General features: G+C 41.8%; 1 protein-coding gene across 1 annotated transcript; it reads right to left on the minus strand.

Annotated features, from left to right (window-relative positions):
• Positions 1-744: 744 nt before the first annotated feature.
• On the minus strand, positions 745-13,643 carry Znf330 (zinc finger protein 330). The gene is given in 10 exon segments (NM_001244298.1): positions 745-1,636; positions 2,658-2,775; positions 4,239-4,285; positions 5,817-5,921; positions 6,371-6,497; positions 8,692-8,771; positions 10,196-10,266; positions 10,740-10,759; positions 12,334-12,465; positions 13,514-13,643. Coding segments are annotated over 9 exon segments (954 nt in total). The 5' UTR covers positions 12,454-12,465; positions 13,514-13,643; the 3' UTR covers positions 745-1,370.
• Between the last annotated feature and the right edge of the window lie 1,352 nt (positions 13,644-14,995).

Below are 14,995 nucleotides of genomic sequence, written 5' to 3' on the forward strand. Positions count from 1 at the left end.
TGGATTGCTCAGCTTTCCCAGGGTGCTCCAAGCTTCATGTAATACATTCCTTTGGATTGACAAGACATGAAAAGTTTTTCTTCCATGAAACCAGAAGTACTCTGGCTTCCACACATAGCTCCTATTGCCCTTTTGTACCTCTGAGTTCTTACATTCCTCTAAAAACAGTGACAGTAATTGTCACCCAAATTGCCCCCAACTATGCATAATTCCGCAGTCCAGTATGGGCTCCCTTCTACCATGATTGTGGTTTCTACATGAAAGCCCCCTAAACTCCTGGGAATTTAGTCCCAGCTGGTGGTGATACAGGGGATGGTTATGGCTCCTTTAGGAGGCAGAGCCCCAGTACATCATGGTGGACCTGCTTTTCCAGTCCCATCCCACTTCCTGTTCTCTGCTGTCTGAAGAAGCAGCATGACAAAATGATCTATATTCCAGCCATCTTGTCTTCCCAACCATGATGGGACTGAATACTTCTGAAACCATAGCCAAAATAAACCCTTTATTTGCTTTGGTAAGAATACTTCATCACGGCGGCAGAAGAGAAGCTAAGATATCCTAGGTCACTGTTAGCCAAGTAGGAACCAGGTATCTGTTCCGGGGACCATCAGTTCCCCACTTATCATCAGTTGTGTCATGTAATTAATCTCAGATTTTTGTCCCAATATTAGGTCAAAACTTCACCAGTTACATGCTTTACAAAATAAGTTGATAAAACATACCAAGAACTCAATATCCAAAGTATTCAAGTTTATAGTAGATTTATTTTAAAAGTGAAGTTCTCTGGGTGAAGCATCAGCAATACTAGTCCTGGCATTATGTGTATGAAAACAGCTAGATTTCTGTCAGTCAGTGAGGCATTAACAAGCACTGGTGAGGACATACATTGTAAGAAAAAGATGAACACGTCAACCACTTAACACAGATACGACTACTTAAGACAGCATAAATAGTCAGTGAAAATTCAGAATATAACATGACTATCATTGTATGGATTGAAATAAAAGAATACAGTAATTTTACCCGTTACTCTTTGTAAAATCAGATACATGAAGTTATAAGCAGTGCTTTTAATAAAAACAGCAATTTAATTTCAAATAAATATATTTCCTTTCTATTCCTTTATCATGTATTTTATATGTATCTAACTGACAAAACCTACCAGATGATTGAAATCAGTAATAATCCAATTCATGATACTCCATTACATTTAACCCATTTTCCTTACACTAGAAGTCCAGTATCAGTTCCTACAAACCGCCAGAATGTACCCTAGTATGACTAGCCTTTTGGACAAGGCCAAGGGAGGGGACGTCTGAGCATCCTCATGATTCAGCCTGCTCTTCTTCAAGTGCCAGCGGGAGCTGCTCCTAGTTCTCCTGCTCCTCATAGTGAGCATAGCCACTGGCATAGGTCCTTCCTAAGTTCAAACTAGTGAACAGATCTGATGACTCAGCATCTGAATCCTTCCCATCCTCTTCCTCCTCCTCATCCTCTGCTTCATCCTCCTCTTCATCATCATGGTACCCAGTATCAGCATACTTGTCAGATGACAGGTTCTTCCAGTAAGCATCATACCCAGAGGCTCCATCTCCCTCTTCACCTCCAGTCTGCCTGCCAAATTTCAAGGAGCGAGCTACAAGAGACAGTCATATACATGTCATCAATTATTGCCAATGCTCACACTTCCCACTGCCATGGGATATGCTGTTACATTAGTGCTTACTTTTATATGAGAAGGGAAGTATCTTTCCACAGAAGTCTATGTGACACAATTACAAATAACTAAGGCAAATACCAAACCTCAGTGAATATTAGCATGTTTCTTCTATCAAACTGAAAACTGTACCACACATTTTCCAAGGCTATAAAATCCCACTTGCTTATGACAGTACATGTACCCTTTCAAACAAAAAGATATATATTACACACGCACACACACACACACAAAAACACACCCCAGCCAGGGAGATAGCTCAGTCAATGTGATTGCCAGTTACCTATCAATTTGACAGAATTCAGAATCTTCTGAAAGACAGACCTCTGAGCATGCCTGTGGGAATCTTCATTATGTTAATTATGTGGAACAATTCATCTTACTTGTGAGGAGGACCATTCCCCGGGCAGGGATCCTAGACTATTTAGAATGGGTAATGCAAGCTCAACACTAGTATGCATTCACTATTTTTCTGACTGTGGACATGTGAGCAGCTGTTCCAACTACCACTGTTTAGGCTTGAACTTACAAGATTTCAGTACAGTATTTTATCACAATTGGGGGGGGGGGCAGACAGACAACCAGTAAAGTGCTCACCACATATGCCTGAGGACACACAATTTCAATGCCCAGGACCAGGACCAACATAAAAGGTGAGGAGTGGTAGCACATGCTTATAACCCTAGCAGTGGGGGTAGACACCAAAGGACTACTGCCAGCCAGTCTAGCTTAATCATCAAGTCTGGTCCAAATGAGAACCTGTCTCAATAGCCTCCTGAGGAATGAAGTCTAAAGTTCATCTCTGATCTACACACACACACACACACACACACACACACACACACACACACACACACACACACACAAACACACACGAAAAATAAACTTAGTCTAAGTGTGAAAGCCAACCACTCTACTGACATCCTATGAGAAGCCTTACTTGACATGCTGAGATCCTTTGTCTCCTGAGTTTCATGTCCACATTTTGGGCAAGGAGGTTGTTTCCCTTTTTCTTGTTTAAACACCTTGCTCCTTGTATGTTCATCACAGAAACAAGCCTATACAGGAGAAGCAGAAATAAGCCACTGTCTAATTTAAAAGATATAAAAGGACACTATTCAATACTGCATGAAAATTTGGACAGCTTTGTTTAAGGCAGAGTTGAGAATTAGACTGAGACTCGTCACATGCTCTTGACTTCAAGTTTTTAAAGGGAAATGGATTTTGCCAGGACTTTTCTGAAACAGGACGGACACAAGGCAGACACTTACACAGAGGATGGCATGGAAAGTGGCTTATAGACTTAGTCATATTTGAGGTCCTTGATAACAGACGGTGGGTGGTCTGTTCATCGTCAGCATGCACCACCACCCAAGTAAGGGGTGGAAAGAAAATGTTAAGGCCCTAGCTACTGAAAGAGATGCAGAGGGCCACTGAACATGGAGGGACCTTGGCTGACATCAGTAGGTGAACGGGGGTAAAGTGAGCAAAAACAGACATGTTCTAAGCAGCAGAAATAGCACAGACAGAGACTAAAAGCTTGACCGAACGAACACCATTCCACATTCCTCAGCAGAACTGGGAAAGAAGTTAAGACAGGGTACAAACAAGAAAGGCAAAAAACAGAAATGTCTCTGAGATAAATAAGTAAATTATCTGGTGATCTTTGTCCAATATGAATGCCAGAAGCAGCCTGAAGAGACATTATAGCACTCTTCATCACCTGGATTCCTCTAAACAGGAACAATGTAATCCACACCCCCCAATATTCCAGTCACAATGCTCTCTACAAACATAAGGCTCAAAACACTGGGCTGGCCAGGCGGTGGTGGCGCACGCCTTTAATCCCAGCACTCGGGAGGCAGAGGCAGGCGGATCTCCTCAGTTCGGGACCAGCCTGTTCTACAAGAGCTAGTTCCAGGACAGCCTCCAAAGCCACAGAGAAACCCTGTCTCAAAAACCAAAAAAAAAAAAAAAAAAAAAAACTGGGCTGGGCTGGGCATTGGTGGTACACGCCTTTAATCCCAGCACTCGAGAAGCAAGAGGCAGGTGGATCTCTGTGAGTTCGAGGCCAGCCTGGTCTCCAGAGCGAGGGCCAGGACAGGCTCCAAAGCTACACACAAAACAAAACAATAAAAAAAAACCACTGGGCCGGGACCCTGGGGACATGTGGTAGAGGCATCTATTACAAGAAGTGGGTGACCAATGGAAAGCCACTTAAGTTACTGACTTAGATGCCACTATCTCAAATCTAAAAAAATTAGCCCGACATGGCAATATAGGCCAGGAACCTTAATACTCGGGAGGTAGAAGCAGAAGACTTATTGTGAATTCACGGCCAGCCTGGACCATACAGCAAGGCCTACTGTCAATTAACTAACTAGTTCATTAATTAATTAAAGAAAATAAAAGGCCACACAAGTTTTAAGTTCCATATATATTAGTGCTATAAACATCTGGGGCTGGGGTAAGGGTACAGAGACTAAAATCAAAGTCTAAATGAGACAACAAGGAGGCACACCTTACACCGCAGACATGAATGCTGGCCAAGGCGGTTGCAGGAAACACCTGTGAGAGACAAGAGTCATCTTAAAATCCAGTCAGTTATTCAGTCCTTGGATATCACTTCGGTTACTCACTAAATCACTGGGTGCTCTCTCAATGGCATCTCATAGCCCCATCAGTCAACTGCCGACCTGAAGGGTTCAAGTACTACGAACACAAAAAGCACCCATGCTTCCTCCACAAAGAATTTCGTTTCTATTCTATACATTCCAAAAAAGCCTGGGGGGCAGGACCATAATATACTTTGAAACACTCTTGAGGAAATTTCTATGTAAATACTGAATTTTATATACAGAGTACAGTATATATCTCAGATCAGCAACTTAGCAACTAAAATCTGGAGATGAGTGATAGAATTAGCATCCCCCCCAAAATAAGAACCATACATTGGAATTAAGTAACTGAGGATGTCAGTCTTTTCCCTAGGACGGTCAATACCAGACATCATAGAGTAATTAATTTATGTGTACTCTCATTTCAATCAGCCTTTTGAAATCATCTATAAAGATATTTCTATTACTATTACTATTACCCCAATCAGTCACATTGGTTCTCCACAGGGAAATGCAGAATTGTGGGTGCAGATTAAATACAGACCTCAGATGCCTAACCAAATTTAGGGTAAACTCTCCTGGGAGGAAGCCTGAGTCCCTGCACTGTCAGCAATGCGCAAGGAAGGGGCACTTACTGAGGTGTTGAGAAAGGAAAGGAGAGGGCTGGGCTTGCTTGGGATATGTGGTGAAAGAAAATGGCCCGCAAAGGGAATGGCACTATTAAGAGGTGTGGGCTTGTTAGAGTATGTCAGTTGTCTTGTTAGAGGAAGTATGTCACTGTGGAGGTGGGCTTTGAGGTTTTATACATGCTCAAGCCAAACCCAGTGAGATACACCACTTCCTGTTGCCTATAAAGATGTAGAATTCTCAGCTATATCTCCAGCACCTACATTCTGCCACATCCCACCATGGAGATAATGGACTGACCATCTGAACTGTAACCCACTCAATTAAATGTTTTCCTTTATAAGAGCTGCCATGGTCATGGTGTCTCTTCACAGCAAGAGAAATCGTAACTAAGACAGTATAGGAACCTAAAAGTGAAAATGCTAGCAGATACACAGGACCAGGAATGCTGAATACCAACGTCTGATCAAGGCCACAAAATAAACTGCTCAGCCAACATACCACTATTATCCCCATAGAAAATTTCAGAGCGAATGTTTGGGGTTTTTTTCTATAAACAAAAATACATACACACGCCGGTCGTTGATGGCGCACACCTTTAATGCCAGCACTCAGGAGGCAGAGGCAGGTGGATCTCTGTGAGTTCGAGGCCAGCCTGGTCTCCAGAGCTAGTGCCAGGATAGGCTCCAAAGCTACACAGAGAAACCCTGTCTCAAAAAACAAAAAACAAACAAACAAAAAAAAACCATACACACACTAAGCAGCAGCATAAAAGAACTTATTTCTTTTTAATTAAGTCTCACATTTACACTATTCAGAATCCTAGGTCCAGAACAGCTAACAAAACAACTTACATTTAAATGTTTCTGCTTCTAAAACTTGGCAGCTGGCTTGATGCTCAAACTGATCATCTTCACAAAGAAAATTATGGCAAAATGAACAGCTGAATATTCTGCCCCCTGTGAGATTAAAATAAAATTCATGAACGTAATATAGCAAACTTAATAACTTTAAAAATTCTTACCCAAATAACCTATAAAAGATAGCAACTAATTTCAAGAAGTGTATCAAAATTTCATGGCAACAGCTATGAAATAAATATAAAATAAAACTGGTGACATACTTCAAATTGAACCATTAAACTGTGGGCCTCTACTATCTATCTCCTGCCCACTTACACAACAGTCACAGGCTCAAGAGAGCCTGCCTGCCCTCCCCCAAACCCCTTTCGCTACCTGCTTGGGTGAACAGTACTAGCACTTACTAATACTGATGGTTCAATCTCTTTCCAACTAAATTACTGAAATTATACCAGTGGTTAGAGTTGAAAGAATCTACATGGAGAAAGATCACAGGCAAGCTAGCATTTACTTGTAACTAGGTTTAATGTTTGAACCTAATCACTCACCATGGTCCCAAACCCCTCGCTCACATTCCACACACTCTGCATCAGTGAGTGGGCAGGCACAGGCATGGGTACTAAGACACTTCCTCCCATGGCAAACCCAAGCTTCACAGAAGTCACATATTGCACCCTGCAACAAAGAAACAAGAGCTCTAGATCAGCTACCACACTAAGGCTGCTACAAAGCAAGCAAAGGAACAAAAGGCAGCAAATGGGAGAACAATTCTGACTGTGAAAACCAGGTGTAGAAGCTTGTATTTCTCCTTGATCAGACAGTAGTCTAGCAAGAAAGAAGGAACTTTTAACTATGTAATCCAGAAGACTTTACAGCAGAGAACTTGTCCCCACACATACCTGAGGGACAAGTGATTATCAGCAAAGAAAGAAAGAACAGGAAAAAGACTTACACTTGAGAGAAGAAAGCTGTCCCACAGAAAACAAAAAACAAAAAACCCAGATTAGGGAGGTTACCATAAACAATATACATAAAACCAGTATTACTTTCCTCACAGAAAGTAATTGTTTCATGAAGCATAAATCACACAGCAGCATATAACAAAACTCGTAGCTCATATTGAAAATATTTTAGTGAAAAAGAAGAAAATATAACAAATAAACTACCAATTTTTATTTATGTCTGTGGTAGAATATTATTTTAAGGTGTGTGACTTTTATGCTGCATTTGTCTAACTCTGTAAAGCTGTGTTACTTTGCCTGTCTAAAACACCTGATGGTCTAATAAAGAGCTGGACAGCCAATAGCAAGGCAGGAGCAAGGAGAGGCAGGCTAGAAGGTGGAGAGAATAAACAGAAGGAGAAACCAGGGAGGAGGAACGAGAGAACAAAATGAGGAGGACATCAGGGGCCAGCCATCCAGCTACACAGCAATCTATGGCATAAGAGTAAGATTTGCAGAAATAAGAGAACAGGAAAAGCCCAGTGACAAGAGGATGGGATAATTTAAGTTAAAAGCTGGCAAGCAACAAGCCAAGCTAAGGCTGGGCATTCATAACTAGTAATAAGACTCAGTGTGTGATTTAATTGGGAGCTGGGTGGTGGGCACCTCAAAGAGCCAAAAAGAATTAAAGGTAAAAAACAACAACATATGGCACTAAAATTCCTTCTAAAATCCCAACTAGTAAAAATAATGTATAACTAACAGGTACCTTTTCTCAAATTTAACGTTAAAAAAAAAATTAAACTTAAGTTATTCTAAAACTTATTTAACCAAAGGCTTAAATGTTGGTAAACGTCTTACAACTCAGGGAATTTATTTTGGGAAGCCTGTTTAACACTTAAAAAAGTACAATGGTACCTTTGGATAATCAATTAAAATTACAAAGAAGGCACTATCATTTAGTGGAGGAAAAAGACGAGCTCCAACCCTACTAGCTAGCTTTCACAGAGCAAGAAGGAGGAAATCAATCTTACCCAGATGCAGAACTTATACCTGTAACAATGACTGTCTTGGTAAGATATGTTCACTGGTGCAGTAATGGCCTAAGTGAATAACCAACTATTCTTACTTGAATTTAAGACCTATTCCAGTGCCTAGTACCTGGCACTATTATCAGGACCAAAAGTGACCTGTGGCTACATAGATCATAGGTCACACTGCTATTATTCTGCTAAATGGTCACAGAATTAAAATGACTACTAATGACTTACTGCTATATACATAGATCAGTGTGTCTCTCAAACCTCATCAGAGAAGCTTCTTTTCTTGCAATACATAGAAATTAACACAAAGACCAAAGACTGGTCAACATGCAGAGGTAGGAGACTGGAGTGTACAAAGATATCTATGACATAAGCCAACCTCCAAGGCTCAGGGATCTGTAACAAAGAGAGGGTTTAAGAGCCAGAGGTGATAGAAGACTATAATGAAATAAAAAAAGTGTACCCAGTCACAACAGGGCATTCGCACACAGAAAATCACTCCAACTTCTTACAGCAGGCACAAACCCTGTGCATAAAGCTCAAAGCCAGCAAGACCCTGCACAGATGTGAGGGTGAGCACAAAGTCCCACTCCTCGCTGAGAAGCTATTGGTATTTGATAGGTTCTGCACATCTCCAGGGCAGGTCTTACACCTGGGGGGAAAAGTATTTGGGCAACATAAAGTGGACTCAGTGGGTTAAAATAAAAAACACAAAATTGGATGGATAGAGAGATGGAGACAGATATGGGATGAGGTGGAGGCCAATAGGATAGAAATATATGAAATTCAAGGAATAAATAAAAATTATTTTTTAAAATGCATTAAAATTCTGGTTAAAATGGCTTTATCTTGGAAACCTACACTAAGACATGACAAGCAGCTTACCACCATAGCAAGGCCAGTACTGTATACACCAGCATGCTTGATGACACAGTCTGAAGACTTCATCATGCACTTTGTTTTTCCTGGTTGAAAAGAAATAAATATATATGCACTATTAGCCCTACAAACTAATACATACAAGAAAGTGTTCATTAATTCCTCTTTGATCTATCCCAAGTGCCTCTGGAAATAATATTTTAAAAAATTAAAAAAATGAAACTAGTGTATTTTCCCATACCTGAGTCAGATCTTCTGGGATTAGAAATTTATTAATCCATAAAAACTGTTATATAATAATTTATATGCAATATGCTAACTCATGTTTATAATGAAATCAAAGTTCCAGGTTATGCATTGTAATGTATGATCACTCTGACAGTTTCAAATCTTATGAACTTCAAGTGAACCAAAACATTGTAAAAAGGATGCTTTAAAATGACTTTTATATTCATAAATCACAATAAAAACAGCCTGCCTTGGACTTACCAGTTATTTCTTGTCACATACTATCCAAAGACACACCTAATGATTAAAGACCCTAATTGCTGCACTTAAGTTTATCCAAATATAAAAATCGCAAAAGCCTGAGAGATGCTCATCTACAAATTACCAACCCCCACCCTGCCAAGAAATCTGTTCATCAGACATTATGTCAAGATTAGTGACAACACATTAACTGCCCATCAGACTACAGAATAATGGAACACGCAAGACAGACAGAAGATGCTCGGTTTGCAGGTATGTTGTTTCCTGAGAAGCAAAGGAAGATAACAGGCACTGGGGAGAAAGAAACACTGGATACAGGGCAGCAGCTACCAACTGTTCCGAGACTAATTCAAGTATGAGAGTCTGCAATAGAAAACGCATCAGCACACAGTTCTATAAAGTCCAAGCCTGGAGACACTGACAACGCAGGGCTAGACTTCACACTTGCACAAACAACTCCTTTTCTCACCCTGCATTCATTTGCATTGAGTACAACAAAGGCAGGTGAGCGTTTTAACTACAGCTTTCTCTTTTTCACTAACTGCAGAACTGAACCAATGACCTTTTGGAAAACTAGAACTGTACTAGAAATAGTCCATATATAGCCCTGATCACTAAACTAAACCTGCCACTCTGCACAAGCTTGTATCAATGGGCACCCCCAAACTGTTCTACTTAAACCATCGTCTCCTATGTAAAGAGGGTATTAGTTCAAAATGAACACTGAGGTAAATCTGAGTAAAGGTGACTAGGCTCCCTAAGCAAGTCTTTATGAAAACATAGATGTCCCCAAGATGAGAGTAACATGGCAAGACTGCAACACTCAGAGTAAGTGTTTTCCAGTCAGACGTGTTAGCATGGTGAGGGCCTGTGAAGACCACTGAGGAAACACTAATCTGTCTGCTCTGGGAAATACCATTTAGTTTTATTTTGAATTATTTTAGGGACACAGCTCCACCTACACTTGACAACTGCCAGACAAACATTCGATAAAGACATGCCTTCATAGTTGTATACTTACCACACTGGGCACAAATTGGTAACTTCTGAACAGAATTACAAAAATAGCAAAATGCTCTATTCTTCTGCCGCCTTGTCATGTAAAACAAAAATTTTAAATAGGGTCAATTTCAGATAAAGAAGAGACCACTTTATTGCTGTGCTGGTTAGTTTCTGTCAACTCCACACAAACTAGAGTTATCTGAAAGGAGGGAGCACTGGCTGAGTGAGGAACTGCCTCCATCAGACAGGCCTGTGGGCAATGTCTGCGGAGCATTTTCTCAACTGCTAACTGATGGAGAAGGACCTACCGCAGGCAGTGCCATTCCTGGCACTCAGTCCTGCCTTGTCTAAGAGAGGAGGCTGAATCTGAGGCTGGAGGCAAGCCAGACAGCAGCATCCCTCCATGGTCTCTGCAATAGTTCCAGCCCCAAGGCTCTTGCCCTGGCTTCCCTCAGTGACGTAAGACAAAATAAGCCTTTTCCTCCCCAAGTGTCCTATCACAACAACATAAAGCACATAAGGACAGTTTCATACAGAAAGAAAGAGAAACAAAGAAAATTTACCTCTGGCACTTGTCACATTCCTGTAAAATTTAAAACACAACATTAATTTTCTGATGACTGAAAATGGAAAGTTTGCTTACATTATAAAGACTATTTTCTTTCCCATATTAAAATGTAACTGGCTCTATACCCCAATTCCAGCTCCAGCCATGTGTGGGAGCTCTTGTACTCACCGCTAGCAAAGGAAAACAAAAAAGTTATGCTGTGATCCACAATGGAAGAACCCATATTACAAAAGAAGTCAGACACACTGGCAACCATCTACAATGAGACCTGGAGCCCTCTTCTGGCATTCAGGTATACATGAAGGCAGAACACTGTATAAATAAATAAATAAATGACCAACTCTCTAGCCTGGTCTATAGAGTCAAGTCACTATCAGCCAGTCTTTCCCCGAATATGTTCTACATTCTTTTCTCCATTCCTTCATTTACGATAATACCTTTCTCTTTTATCTCTTCATGTTGAACATTCTCTGTAAGTGGTACTGCCTTCCACACACCCAGTTTTACTACTACTTATTCTTCCAAAGTAGTAAACAAAGGAACAGTACAGGACTGCACCTTTATTGAAATATCAGGATCTATTCTCCTTGCACATTCTTACGTATGCTAGTCACTTGGTTATGTCTGTATAGCATCCCTGATATTCACCATACAGTTCCCACTGTCAATTCTGTACCATGTAACCTGACCCTGTACACCATAAACATCAGTCCTGGGACAAAAGGGCTCAAACCCAACCTGTGAGAATCTTTCTGGGACCTCCACAATGTCATATATGCACGCTACCAGAAACCAAGAAGCTAAACAAATAAAGCATGATAATCCTCAGAGCAATGGGAGCAAAAAAGCTATAGAATCTGGGATCCAGTTACCCCTGTCTTTCACACCATTTCTTTCTGTCCCCCTCCCCCATTTGTCCTCAGTCTTTCACACCCTTTCTTTTTCCTGCTACTTGGAATTATTACGCTAGTGAACTACTTTTCCCTAAGGTGAAATTTTGTTTCTGTCATTTATAAACAAACAAGTCCTACAGACACCAGGGAATTCTACAAACTTATAAAAGAGGCACTCTATGAGCCATCAATGTTGTACACAGAGTCCATGCACAGTATGTGTTCCCAGGAATAATAAACATCTGCTAAATTAAGCCTTGAAAATAAAGCATTTCAAACAGCCACACATTCCCAAGACCAACCTGCTTAGCATAGGCAAGATTAGTTAAGAAAAGAGAATATATCTAGAAGTCAGGGCGCTCAAGCAAGAGAAAGCAATGAGTGAAGGGTGCTGAGAGAATGTGATTAAAGAATACAGAAAAGCTGGAGCCTCCTACTCACTTCCTGGTCTCCATCTCCTTCAGTATCTATTATCATCAACAGTATATGAAGTAATAGACCAGGTTTTATAAATAATATGCAATCTAACAAAAAAAAATCATTGTTACTCAGTAAAAATAGTGAACATGCCTCTAACAGGTTTCACATGTAACAGTAAACACATGGGCACACTGGAGTTGATAATTTTCTCAGATTTTACATATGGTACTTTATAGGTTTTCTTTTCCACCACCAGCTGTTGTTAAACACTCTTACCATTGAAGCATTGCACGGGTGCTTGGCTAAGTCTACAGTGCTTCTCGATGCTCTGAGCTGTTTCTCCCGCTCTCGGCGGTTCTCTGCCTTCTTCCTCGCGCCTGTCTTCTTCTTCGGCATTTCCCCCTCTTTCTAAATAAGAAAACAGAAAAGCTGTAATTGCCAGACTCACTTAAAAAGTGCTTACACTCTCCTTAAGTAGTAAACTCAACCCTTCAATTTTAAACTCACATCTATCACTTAAACATGCCCAAAGCTTTAGACAACAGTGCACACACACTATTGCAGCCAAAGACTTCTAAACTAAGATTTTGCACTACCAAACAACTCTAAAACAGCACAGTCAACAAAACAAAACAACGACAAAAAAAACCCACCTTACCCTAAAAGCCAGAGTACTTGTTTTTTCCCTTAACGTTAACTATTCTGCTCTTCATTCAAAAAAAAAAAATCTGTCTATACAGCATTAATAAGAAACGACTAAAACACTTTGTGCCAAGTTGAAATGGCCATTTTCAGAAATATAACCACCACAGCCCTGTGCTGCCAACCACGCGATATTGGACAGTACACTTTCGACTAGATAGTATCTAAATAAAAATCCAACAAGCCAAGAGCTGACTGCAAAGCCAACCCACTTTCTTTGACTAGATTAAGAACCACAGTAGCTTTCACTGCCCCTCGCTCCTTCCTAGACGCTTCGGAGTTTGTTCTCATACACACATCAAACCTTACAAAAGTGGTTTTCAGCACTCAGAAAAACTACAGTACAGAAAACCAGGCTTCTGTTTCCTTATTCCTTTGCCCGACCTCTCGGACACGGCAGTCCTAAGAGCTAATCGTGGCCACACCACGGGCTTTCTTTCTGCCGGTATTTGAAGTCTGGAGCGTGGGGCTGACGAGATGAGTGACAACCGGTGACCCGTCCTCTACCCACTGAGCCATCCCAGACCTATTTTTTTTTTTATTTTTAATCGAGGACGTGTTTCTGCCAGTGACTTGGAAGTTCTTTCAGCTCAAGCTTGAACTCCAGTGACAGCAGAGCCGCACCGGGTCGCAGGGTTCTGGGAGGCCTGGAGGCGGGGAGACCCACGCGGCTCGCGGCCGCCATCCGCCCGCGGCTCCCCACGCTCGCCCGGCCCGCCCACGTCGCCCGGGCCCGCCGGGAAGCGCCGCTCACCGCAGTGGTGGAAGACGCAGAGGCGAGTCCGACCCGCGGGCTAGAACCAGGGAGACCCGCCCGAGACGCCGAAAGGCAGCCGCGGACAGTGGAAGCGAGACCGGATGTCCTCTCACGTCAGAGCGCCCAGACTGTACGCGTCACCGGAAGAGGAGGTCTGCCCCACCCACTTCTGTTTGCTCCGCCCTGACCCCGCCCGCCGTCGGTGGGGGCGGAGCTCGCCTTCCCGGAAGTGAGCTTGCGAGGGAAGTAACAGTCTCAGGGTTGAGAAGGAAAGTTGTAGGGCTCAGAGAGTTCAGGACCTCAAGGCCCTTGGTGTCTTATTCCGGTTTTATTATTTTACTCAGAGGAATTGAAAACTCCAAAAGGAAGAGAAAGATGAACTCACAAAAAATTCAAAAGAAAGAGAAAAATGAATTTGCTAGCAATTTTTCCGTGATTCTTTTGAGATCCTTTCCACTCTGAGACCCTGACAAGGCTCCCATCTCACATTTTTCTTTTTCTTTATTGTTTTCTGAGTGTTATAATGAATAGGAGCCTGGCCTTGAACCCAAGGCCCTGCCTCTGCCTCTTGGCTCTGGGATTATGGGCATGCACACCAGAGGCCGAGTTTTCTTGGTTGTCTCACAACCCCCACGTTCTGGGATCTGAGTTGTCTCTCTCTTGTTTGCCCTCTGCTGTGTGGATTCTGTTCCTTTGTGAGCAAATCCTACCACGTTCTCTGTGGCTGAGCTCTGAATGCACTTATCCACGAGACTGCCTGCTTTAAATAGCGCCGAGAAGGGAACATGCTGCCTTCTCCCCTTACCTCTGGGGAGGAGGTCCTTGGCCTGTCTCCCAGTACCACATGTGACTATTACTTACTGCCTGTCACCGTCTGTATTTAATGTAGCTCTCTTATACGCACCCATATTTCTGCTGCTATCCACATTCACATCCCGGTGGAGGACTTGTCATTTTGGTCTCTTTATTTCTTCATCCCCATCTGCTGTCACCTTTGCTACACTCCAGGAGCTCACTTTGATGACCACACGTTAAGCCTTATCCCCAAAGAGAGCTGCTCCATCAGTGAAATCCAAATCCCAATGCCTTAGCTTACTAGCCTCCTAATATGGCTTCAATTTTCAATTTTCCTCCCTCAGTTTTCCTTGCTACTGAAAATCTCTGTTCTGTATTCTCTCGGTTATTCATCCTATTTTTCTCTAGTTTTTTTTCTTTCAAGTCTCATTTAATAAAACACATTCCCATCGTTTCATTAATAATTTATCATTTTTTCCTACTCTCAGTAATGAATATACCTTTTTCTTCCTACATTGGTGTTCTGAGGCTTTAGGGAGGGCTCTGAACAGGGGTCTATGTCACTAAACTCAAGCCTTTCAGGGTTGCCTTCTGTCCTTCTGTATTTTTCTAATTAACTGTTATTCCCATTGGCTACAATATCTGTATCAAAGCAGTTTCCCTTTTCTCAACCTTCTACCACTT

This window comes from Cricetulus griseus, chromosome 3, assembly GCF_003668045.3.
Source record: "Cricetulus griseus strain 17A/GY chromosome 3, alternate assembly CriGri-PICRH-1.0, whole genome shotgun sequence".
In the NCBI taxonomy this organism is placed as follows: domain Eukaryota; kingdom Metazoa; phylum Chordata; class Mammalia; order Rodentia; family Cricetidae; genus Cricetulus; species Cricetulus griseus.